The sequence below is a fragment of the Dysidea avara genome, chromosome 2, assembly GCF_963678975.1.
Source record: "Dysidea avara chromosome 2, odDysAvar1.4, whole genome shotgun sequence".
NCBI classification, from domain to species: domain Eukaryota; kingdom Metazoa; phylum Porifera; class Demospongiae; order Dictyoceratida; family Dysideidae; genus Dysidea; species Dysidea avara.
In genome coordinates this window covers 5,898,500-5,910,868 of record NC_089273.1, presented here as the reverse complement: position 1 = coordinate 5,910,868, position 12,369 = coordinate 5,898,500, and the positions used below count along the sequence as shown (strand labels likewise).

The 12,369-nt window shown below is 34.3% G+C and overlaps 1 protein-coding gene across 1 annotated transcript; it reads left to right on the top strand.

The window, feature by feature from the left end:
• The first annotated feature begins 889 nt into the window (after positions 1 to 889).
• LOC136247730 (uncharacterized) lies at positions 890 to 11,832 on the top strand. Its single transcript, XM_066039556.1, has 6 exons — positions 890 to 1,949; positions 2,253 to 2,346; positions 2,590 to 3,029; positions 3,732 to 3,863; positions 4,066 to 10,699; positions 11,599 to 11,832. The coding sequence occupies exons 1-6, from the start codon at positions 890 to 892 to the stop codon at positions 11,669 to 11,671; spliced, it is 8,433 nt and encodes a 2,810-aa protein (XP_065895628.1). The 3' UTR covers positions 11,672 to 11,832.
• Positions 11,833 to 12,369: the final 537 nt, after the last annotated feature.

The following is a 12,369-nucleotide window of genomic DNA, read 5'->3' as shown; positions in this document are numbered from 1 at the left end:
CACTGGCTATTCCCATTTGCTGCCATTCACACGTATCTATAATGCCTCAAACATACTTTTTATCGACTTTACAAATCTTCAGTTATTCGCGCTTCATGGTTTGCGCGCGAGCTTGTGCGACCTCACATCCTTTGCTCGCTGAAATACCCTAGGTGTTTACAATGGGAACTCTCTATACTAACTCACTGCTTCTACGCCATTGTCTAAAACACTTAGACACTCACAATAGGCGTCTTCGAGGATTTAAAAACCTGAGGTGACGTCAATAATTACCGAGGCGCAGCCGAGGTAATTATTGACGTCACCTCAGGTTTTTAAATCCTCGAAGACACCTATTGCGAGTGTCTAACTATTACTTAGGACAGTCAGCTACCTGATAATTTTATTACAATTACCTACTGTTCTATTAGAGTATATCAATCTTTTGTGTGATATGTATTTTGATAGGCAAGAATTTATAGTACTACATAAATTTTCTGTCTATTATGTCAGTATTATATTTAATACTTTCAGGTACATATTATGCTCATTATTATGCCAGTATAATCAGTGGGTCCCTATTAACATAGTTGTTTAAAAGTTCACTGCTTCGTAAAATCCAATTGGTGTATAGGTCTAATTAGCTATCAGGTCTAGAATCTGAAGTAGTAATGCACAGTCCATGTTTTCCACAAACATGTTTAAAACTATCATTGACTGAATGTGTACATTTATCATGACATCATCAGTGTGACATCATATCCTCTTTGAAGCTATAAATATCAGTAACTGAAATAGAAAGTTAGTATTTTTGTTACCTGTCGATACAAGCATGGAACTCTTAAAAATTTCCATAGCTGCTGTTCTGCTAGTGTGTTTGTTCAGCCAAATTGAAGGAGACAGTATAGTGATGCCTGATAGGCCATCTTTGAACAGTGATGATGAAGACTTTGCTGGTGGTGGAAATGAGAGAGGTCAGGATAAATTTCCCTGTTGTGTATCTGGAAACTTTACCTTTCATTCAATTGCTGACATTCTAAATAACATCTCCAGTAATAACACCATTGTCAACATTACAACTGATGTTGAGTTCTCGTCTATTGTGACATTAGAAGGTCTTGAAAATATCATGATAATAGGACACAGGAATCCTGTTGTAAAGTGTAATGATGTTGGTACAGTAAAGTTCATCTCCTGCAAGAATATAACCATTGAAGGTATCCAGTGGGAGGATTGTGGCTCTAAAGATTATCCAGAAATTGAATTCTACAACTCATCCAATGTTCATTTTGAAAGATGCTCATTCCATAACTCCAAAGGAAGAAGTGTTTTACTTTCACAAGTGTCTGGAAATGTGTACATTAACAATTGCACTTTTACACACAGGAGTAAATATATATATAGTGGACATGGAGCAGCTATACATTATTTATCAAATACTAATAGCCAATTTCAACACAAGTTGGTGGTCCAAAATAGCCAATTCATTTTCAATAGAGCCACACAAAGTGTAGTTTACATTGATGGTTCAAGTAGCAGGATCACTGGTCATGTTTACATACAAGACAATGTGTTTGTCAACAACACAGGAGTACCAATTTACATTGCAAATACTAATCTTCATATTAGAGGTAGTGTGTTGTTCAAGGATAATACAGCAAAGTCTGGTGGAGGAATTTATAGCAGGAACTCCACTGTCATATTTTGTGATAAGTCTGATGTAAAATTTATTAATATCTCTGCTACATATAGTGGTGGAGCTATTTATCAAATTCTTTCCAGGATGATCTTTTGGGCAAACTCAATAGTGACATTTAAGTACAACCATGCAAGGTATGGTGGTGCCATATACAGTAATAATTCCAATATCACATTTGATGGTAACTCAAGTGTAACATTTAATAATAATGAAGTAAGGTTATTTGGAGGAGCTGTATATTGTGAGTCTTCATCTCATATCACATTTGATGGTAACTCAAGTGTAACATTTAATAATAATACAGCCAGTGATGATGGAGGAGCTGTATATTGTGAGTCTTCATCTCATATCACATTTGATGGTAACTCAAGAGTAACATTTAATAATAATGAAGCCAGTGATGATGGAGGAGCTGTATATTGTTATAATTCATCTAATATTACATTTGATGGTAACTCAAGAGTAACATTTAATAATAATAATGCCAGATATTGGGGTGGAGCTTTACATTGTTGGTCTTCATCTCATATCACATTTGATGGTAACTCAAGAGTAACATTTAATAATAATACAGCCAGTGTTGATGGAGGAGCTGTATGTTGTTATGCTTCATCTCATATCACATTTGATGGTAACTCAAGTGTAACATTTAATAATAATGAAGCCAGGTTATTTGGAGGAGCTGTATATTGTGAGTCTTCATCTCATATCACATTTGATGGTAACTCAAGTGTAACATTTAATAATAATGAAGCCAGGTTATTTGGAGGAGCTGTATATTGTGAGTCTTCATCTCATATCACATTTGATGGTAACTCAAGTGTAACATTTAATAATAATGAAGCCAGTGATGATGGAGGAGCTGTACATTGTGAGTATTCATCTCATATCACATTTGATGGTAACTCAAGTGTAACATTTAGTAATAATAAAGCCGGTGATGATGGAGGAGCTATAACTTGTAGGTCTTCATCTCATATCACGTTTGATGGTAACTCAAGAGTAACATTTAATAATAATGAAGCCAGTGATGAAGGAGGAGCTTTACATTGTAGGTCTCCATCTCATATCACATTTGATGGTAACTCAAGAGTAACATTTAATAATAATAATGCCAGGTATTGGGGAGGAGCTTTACATTGTAGGTCTTCATCTCATATCACATTTGATGGTAACTCAAGAGTAACATTTAATAATAATACAGCCAGTGTTGATGGAGGAGCCGTATATTGTTATGATTCATCTCATATCACATTTGATGGTAACTCAAGTGTAACATTTAATAAAAATACAGCCAGTGTTAATGGAGGAGCTGTATATTGTTATGATTCATCTCATATCACATTTGATGGTAACTCAAGTGTAACATTTAATAATAATGAAGCCAGTGATGATGGAGGAGCTGTATATTGTTATGATTCATCTCATATCACATTTGATGGTAACTCAAGTGTAACATTTAATAATAATGAAGTCAAGTTATTTGGAGGAGCAGTATATTGTGAGTATTCATCTCATATCACATTTGATGGTAACTCAAGCGTAACATTTAATAATAATGAAGCCAGTTATGGAGGAGCTATATATAGTTCAAGACGCAGTTCAGTATTATTTACAGGAAATTCACTAGTAAGATATTTTAATAACAAAGCTATACATGGTGGAGCTATATACTCTAACACAAGCTCTCTAATCAAATTTGATGGCAATTCAAATGTAAACGTTGATGAAAACATCGACAAGTATATACAAGCTGTTACAGCAGTATCTTCTTCAAACATTACATTTGAGGGAAATTCATTTGTGAGATTCACTAATGACAGAGTTATTATATTACTAGGAGGTAAAGCTGTACAGTTTAACCATATGCCTTGTATCATATACAATGGAGCAAACTATGATCATAATGTAAGCAAATCTATTCAACATAGTATATTTTACACTGCCCCTAACATATCTTTAACTGGAAATTCAACAGTATCTATTTGTGTTAATTCAAGTCAATCTCTCGTCAATCTTACAAATAATTTAAGCAATGCTATTGTCTATATAGCATCTGATATTACAGTGACTACAATAATGACATTAAAATTCTTTGAAAACATTACAATTATTGGTCACAGAGATCCAGTAATAAGTGTTGGAGGATTAGAGTTTGTCAGCTGTGAAAATGTAGCTATTGTTGGTATAAAATGGCAAAGGTGTGGTTCTATGAACAATAAAAAAAGTACTTCAAACCCTGGAATTATGTTTTACAATTCATCAGATATTTTAATCGAAAGTTGTTTTTTTTTACAAATCAACAGGACAAGCTGTTGTGCTGTCAAATGTATCAGGGAACATTAACATTAGCAACTGTACCTTTACACATAATGATCACTACACAGGTCATGGTGGAGCTATTCATTACACACCTAAAACCAGTTTTACATCACGACTTATGATTGAGCATAGCAACTTCTCCTTCAATATCATTGCTCAAAGTGTAATTTACCTTGATGGGTCAGCCACTAAACACTTATCTCAAAGTTTAGTGCAGAATTCTGTTTTCATCCACAACCTAGGAGTACCAATTTACATATTGCATACTAATTTTCACCTTAGTGGTAACGTATTGTTCAGAGGAAATGAAGCAAGAACTGCTGGAGGAATTTATTGTAACTACTCTGCTGTAATATATGATGACAAGTGTAGTGTAAATTTTGAGGGAAATTCTGTTGAAACGTACGGTGGAGCTATCTACCAATCTCATTCCACTCAATCTTTTGAAGGAAAATCAGTTGTGACATTTATTGGAAACAGTGCTAAATATTATGGTGGTGCTGTATTTTCTGATTGGATGTCTAACATTACATATGATAGCTCATCAAACATAACATTTACTGATAATAAAGCCTCTGACGGAGGAGCTGTATATTGTCGACATTCAGGTATCACAGTTACTGGAGGATCATCAGTCACATTTAATGACAACCATGCCAATTATGGAGGAGGGATTTTATTTGATTATTCTTCTATGATCAATCAAGGCAGCTCAATGGTAACCTTTAATGGTAATAATGCAAGTTTTGGAGGAGCTATATATTCCAAACAGTATTCTGATGTCAGATTTAGTGGGAACTCTGTGGTAGCATTTCTTGACAATTATGCAGTGAGGGATGGTGGAGCAGTACTGTCTCACAATAACTCTAATATCACATTTGATGATAATACAATGGTAACATTTGATAGAAATTTTGCTTGCAATGGGACAACTATACTACCCACATTTGCTTGTCAAATTTCTTATAATGGCAATTCGTCAGATTTATTTGACAACAGCACAACCACCAGTGGTGGAGGAGCTGTATACTGTAATGAACATTGTGGAATATCATTTGATGGAAGTGCATCAGTAACATTTACCAATAACAGTGCAGAGACTGGTGGATCTGTACACTGCAGTGACAACTCTTTTCTAATAATTAAAGGACATTCAACTTCAAATTTTATTAATAACACAGCAACACATGGAGGAGCTATATATTCCACTACTATGTCCTACATCATATGTGAAGAATATTCCAATATTACTCTTACTAACAATTTAGCTACACAAAATGGTGGAGCCATATCATCTCTTAATGCCTCTAATATCATGTTTAATGAAAATTCGACAGCAATTTTGAATAACAATGTTGCCAATCAAAATGGTGCAGCAATATATAGTTTTTCTTTTAGCAATATTATATTAAATGAAAATTCCAATATTTTGCTTCAAAGTAATTTAGCAATGAAGCATGGCGGTGCGGTGTATTCTTCTGATAACACTTCTATTGTGTTCAAAGGAATGTCTAGTGTTACATCAAGAAGGAACACAGCAAAATATGGTGCAGTAATTTACCTAAACTCACACTCAACATTGTCATTCAAGCAATACAGTAACATAATGTTTGAGGACAATAGTGCAAAATTTGGAGCAGTTATAGCATCATTCCATCTTACTAATGTCATGTTTAGTGACAATTCTATTGTGTCATTTAACAACAACACAGCCACCAGCGGTGGAGGAGCTGTATACTTTGATGAACATTGTATTGTCTCATTTGATGGGAGTACATCAGTAACATTTACCAATAACAGTGCAGAAACTGGTGGAGCTGTACACTGTAATAACAATTCTTATATTCTGTACAAAGGAACCTCAACAGTAAGATTCATCAATAACAGAGCTACAGACGGTGGAGCTATATATTCTGATAAAGTATCTTTCCTTACATTTGACCAAAACTCTAATGTGTCCTTATGTCATAACACAGCCAACGAAAATGGTGGAGCAATATCAGCTGTTGGTGAATCCAATGTAACTGTTACTGGACATTCAAGAGTGTTGTTCAGTAGTAACGTAGCCGTGAAAAATGGTGCTGGTATTTATTGTAATGTTCTGACCCAAGTTGTAATCAGTGAAAATTCTACTGTTGTTATGCAAAACAATCAAGCAATGCAACAAGGAGGAGGTATTTATTTAGAAGACAATTCCATTGTTCTATTTGAAAGTCATTCGTGTGCAATATTTCAAAGTAATAAAGCCACAATTGCTGGTGGAGCCATGTATATTATTCAATATTCAAATTTTATATTTTATGAAAATACAAGCATAGACTTTATTGATAATAGTGCATCTATTGGAGGAGGAATAGTGTCTGTGAAAGGATCTAACATCACATTCAATGGAAGGTCAAGAGTTACATTTAACAACAACAAAGCCACCAGAGGTGGAGGAGCTGTATACTGTGATGGACATTGTGGTGTATTGTTTGATGGAAGTACATCAGTAACATTTACCAATAACAGTGCAGAAACTGGTGGAGCTATACAGTGTAACAACAACTGTTATGTTTTGTGTACAGGAAACTCAACAATGAACTTCACTTGTAATGAAGCTACACAGGGTGGAGCTATCCACACACTTACAATGTCCAATACAATATTTGAAGGATATTCCAAAGTAATTCTTAACAACAATAAAGCAAAGCAAAGTGGTGGTGCTATATCATCTGCTAATACTTCAAATGTAGTATTTAGTGAACATTCAGCAGTTTCTTTTCTTACCAATGTTGCAAAACAACATGGTGCAGCTATACACTCTACCAATAATGTTAACATTGTACTTAGTAAATTATGTGATGTTGTGTTCAAAAGTAATGAAGCCATACATCATGGAGGTGCTTTATATTTAACTGACAATGTCACTTTGATCACTGAAAGTAATTCTAGAGTTAGTTTTCAGAATAATACAGCTATGGGTAATGGTGGAGCCATAGGTTTTACTCAACAATCTTTGGTAGATTTCCATGATAATTCAGAAGTAAAGTTTATTAACAACACTGCTGTACATGGAGGAGCTATAGTTTCATTAATAGACTCTAACATAAAATTTAATGAAAGCTCAACAGTCACATTCAACCATAACACAGCCACCAGAGGTGGAGGAGCTGTATACTGTGATAAACGTTGTGGTATCTCATTTGATGGAAGTACATCAGTAACATTTACCAATAACAGTGCAGAAACAGGAGGAGCTTTATATTGTAGTAATTATTCCTATACATTATCTGAAGGAAACTCAACATTGAAATTAGATCACAACAAAGCTGTACATGGAGGAGCTGTACATTCTCACACTATGTCCAACATCACAATCAAGAGAAACTCTAATGTTAGTTTTAGTAGTAATACAGCTACACAAAATGGAGGATGTATATCAACTCATAGTGGCTGTACCATCATGTTCACAGAAAATTCACAAGTTGTTTTAATGCGCAACACTGCTGCACAAAATGGTGCAGTGATATATTCTAACAATGATGACCGTGTGCTATTTGGTGGAGCTACCGTTCTTTTAATCCAGAATAACAAAGCTTTACAGCTAGGAGGAGCTATATATTTATTTAAAAATTCATCGATAATGTTTGATCGAAACTGTAATGTTGTATTCCATAATAACACAGCAATTCAACAAGGAGGAGCAATATACTTATATGATAATGCCAAACTGATCAGCATGGACCACTCTAATATCACATTCCATACCAATTCTGCTCACCAGCACGGAGGAGCTATTTATATATTTGATAATTCAGTAGTGAGATTTAATGGAAATTCTCATATTTCATTTATAAATAACAGAGCATTGCAGCTAGGAGGAGCTGTATATCTGGTTGATAACACTAGCATGATATTTAATTGCCATACTAATGTATCTTTTAACAATAACACAGCAGTGCAAAATGGTGGGGCCTTATATTTAATCAGCCAATCAACTGTTTCATTCAAAGGATACTCTGCAGTTGTCTTTAGTAACAACAGAGCTACACTAAGTGGTGGAGCTATATATTCTGTCGAAAAATGTTCTATCACTATTGATAAATATTGCAATACAACATTTTCCAACAACACATGCAACTTACAAGGTGGAGGTATGTATTTGCATGATAGAACTAATCTTAGTATTACAGAATACAGTAAAGTCACATTTCATGATAACATAGCCACTAGAGGTGGAGGTGGGATATATTCTTTTGATCATTGTATCACTGTCATCAAAGATTATTCTGATGTTACTTTTCTTAATAACAAAGCAGAACAACATGGTGGGGCCATACATTGTGATAGATATTCTGACATTTATTTAGAAGAAAACATATCGATGATATTTACAGGCAACACTGCTGAGCGTGGTGGAGCTATTTCAATAATTCAGTCTAGCATAACACTAAACAGTAGTGTTTCAACAATATTTGAAATGAACAGTGCAGAAAATGGTGGAGCTATTTCTATTCAGCAATCTACTCTAACATTTTCTGAAAAATTAATGTTTATCAGTAACACAGCCAGGGGTAATGGAGGTGCCATACATCTCAGCAACAATTACACTGCAATATTTAGCAATGATTCAAATATTAGTTTCTTTTATAATACTGCTAATCGATATGGTGGGGCCATATATAGTGAACTATTACAAAGTGATGAAAATAAATTAATATTTAACACAGAAAAAATTGATTTTAACAGCAGCAATGCCTTAACAGGAGCTGATGTGTACATTGATATACCAACATCATGTAATGAGACCTGTTTGAACAACAGCATCGTTGGCATTAACAAAAGATCATTATTAAACAGCTCATTAAATGATCACATCACTACTCCCCCCAGTAAACTAGAGTTTTATGGTATCACATGTGTTGATAACCACACCAACACAAGCTGCTATATCTATATGATGAAGAATATAATGGTTGGTCATGAAATCATAATTGATGCTTGTGTAAAAGATTTTTATGATCGGCCTGCTGATGCTACACAATTTGTAGTTAGTGGAAATAATCACAATCATAGTATTAATGGATCACAAGTGCTGGTATCTTGTACAACATTTCAGGGAATCAGTGTAATAGGAAAGAGAATTTCTAATGCAACTAATTTTTCAATTAACATTACTTCAAATCATGGCAGTAAATCTAATTTACAAACAATATCTGTTGAACTAATAACTGAACTATCACCATGTCACCCTGGTTTCCACTATGATAATACTACACAAGCATGTGTATGCTACAGTGATAGTGATATTGTGTCTTGTTCTGGTAGTACATCATCTATCAAAAGAGGTTACTGGTTTGGTGAAGTTGATGATAAAGCTACAGTGGCAAGCTGCCCAAATAGTTACTGTAATTTCTCTTGTTGTGAAACAGCTAATGGATTTTTTAAACTTTCACCAGACAGAGTAAATCAGTGCACTTCACAGCGATCTGGTACAGCTTGTGGTAATTGTAAGGAAGGCTATACTCTTTCATTTGATTCTATAAAATGCGTAAGTGTTGACACATGTACAACGGAACAAACAGTACTTGTGGTAACATTATCAATCCTTTACTGGGTGGTGATAGTTATATTAGTGTTCATTGTGACATACTATCACATTGGGATTGGTTATTTGTATGCTATTACATACTATTACAGTATGGTGGATATTTTGCTGAGTGAACGCTTGTACTCATCACAAGGATTATTTACATTTGTTAGCATTATGTCCAGTATTGCAAAAGTGACACCACAATTTTTGGGACAGCTCTGTTTAGTAACTAATATGAGTGGAATTGACCAACAGTTTATTCATTATGCTCATCCACTAGCTGTTGCTATTATCATAGTAGTAATCTGCCTATCAGCAAGAATATCATACAAGTTTTCATCATTTGTGAGTAGAGGAATTATCCACGTTATCTCTTTTCTTCTACTGCTGTCCTATACTTCTGTGGCAACAACTTCGTTACTGCTATTGAGATCACTGACATTTGACAATGTGGAAAAGATTTACACTTACCTATCACCTGACATAGAGTATTTTCATGGTCGTCATCTACCATACATTATCATAGCAATGGTATGTTCACTGATCATTGTGATGGGTCTTCCCCTTCTACTGCTGCTAGAACCATTCCTTAACCACAAGATAAACTTTACTAGGATAAAACCATTTTTGGATCAGTTTCAAGGATGCTACAAAGACAAGTATCGTAGTTTTGCAGCTTATTACATGACATGTCGACTGGTGATTATTCTGATAATTATTGCTAATCCATCCAACAATAACACCACCCAGTATTCATTGATCATTGCTAACTCCACACTAGCCTTGATACATTTGATACTAAAGCCATATGGATCAAATATTCTTAATTTGTTTGATGGCTTTGTGTTGCAGCTGATGATTGTGGTTTCAATGGTACCACTTATTGACAGCTATGATCCTGATTTATTGCTATCATTTATGTTTGTATTAGTTATACTACCCTTAATACCATTTCTGCTAATGGAAATTTACCTTTACAAAAGGACAATTAAGAAAATCACTAAATATTTTGTACCATCTAAACCTGACACTACCAATGTCAACAATGAGATACCAATGAGAGAAGAGTTTGTTGATAGTGTTATTGATGATAGCAGAAGGGTGAATGCTACTATATGTGAAATGTAAGTATACCACATTATGTGCAAGATGTAATATACTTGATACTTTGTACACAGTACAGTAGTCGTCAGATAAAACCATGGTTAACTATAAGTGTATCATTACACAGTCAACCCAAGTGTAGGCTGTGATTGTAAACTCTTTTACATCTGCAATTTTCTCAAGAAATTAATAGTTACCCTTTTAGCTCTGACTGTTCTGCTATAAAGATTTCTTGTTTCCTCTCACTGTACCATCCCTGAGAAACTAACTATAATTTTCCAGTAAAACTTGCAGCAGATAGAACAAAATGCTGACATAATAGGTGCAACTTTTGTAAAGTGGATATAGGGGGTCATATACTTTGCACATAAAATATTGAGATGCTATATATAATAGAATGGCCACACATGATAATAATACGTCAGCAAAATTTAGTGTTCTGTTATGTTGAGAAAAAGTATAGAGTGAGATACACTAATAGAACAGTCTCAAATCGTAACTATGTAGTTTGGTAAATAGATAAATTAATGTTCAGCAAAATATCACTCATATGACATAAGAGATGGAAAATAAAACCTGCTGGAAGGAAAACTGCATAGGTGGGAAAAATCTAAATACTAAAACCAACATGAGCATCAAATTACCAATAGGTAAAATTACACTGCACTGTAACCTTTCATGTACTTATAATTTTGCTACTAAACTTTGATAATAATTTTGATGGTTATGCTGCAAGCCTACATAATAGTACAACTATCAGACAATGTTCTCAGAACCTCAGGAAACCCCATCAATATTTTAGTGTATTTTAGTGTATTACTAGTACTGTTTCTGAATATTGTTGCTATACCCATCACGTTTTATAATGTGGTTGTTGTCATGGCACGTGTTATGCTCTCTTTGCTCTTACATTTAACAGAGAATCAGATACCAATAATTACACTCACTATCGTGAATCCTTCATGGAAGTGATGGATGAGATTGAAGATTGACTGTATGCTATGAGATGTGAACAATGACAAGTGTAGATTGTATGTATATAGTGTGTCACACATACAAGTATCCCCCTATTGTATATTGTGGAACTTTCAGTTTTAGATGAAATAGCTGTAGTGCATAATAGTATTATACACATCTGGATGTTTTGCTTAATGCTATCATAATGTATAAATTTTACATATGACACATTATTATAAGTAATGTTGTTAGAATTAAACTTTGTATTGTTAAGCAGGAATATGTATACAGGAACTGAAATATACAATCATGAGCAAATTTATCCTATTCATCTAACTTATCATGTTAGGAAAGAATTATTGCAGCTATAGTAACTACAATGTAGTTTTGTTGTGTGACAAAATACCAAACTTCAGCCCATCTATTTCTGAGCAACAGCATGACCATCTAGAGTATAAAAAGCTGCCTCTACAATTTCCCACCATTTTGGGTAGGTATTTTTCTATTTGTGTTGCTGGATAACGAGTCCTCACAAGGGGTGGGTGGCACAGAAAATGTACTGAGAAATAGTATGCAGCTGCAGTCTTTCACAGAGTAATTTTCTATACTACGAAAGACCCTATAAGAATATGTATGGGATTCTGAGACAAGCTACAGTAATATAATTGCAAGCTACTTCATAGGACATTAATAAAGAAGAAAACACTGAGAAATAATTTTTGTAAATGATGGG

Bases quoted from the DNA above. Each gene is read 5' to 3' on its own strand.
- LOC136247730 (XM_066039556.1), top strand. From the start codon at position 890: ATGCCTGATAGGCCATCTTTGAACAGTGATGATGAAGACTTTGCTGGT. The intron at 2,347-2,589 runs GTTATTTGGAGG...TGGTAACTCAAG, and splicing joins TTTAATAATAATGAAGCCAG to TGTAACATTTAGTAATAATA. The intron at 3,864-4,065 runs GTATAAAATGGC...ATCACTACACAG, and splicing joins TGAAAATGTAGCTATTGTTG to GTCATGGTGGAGCTATTCAT.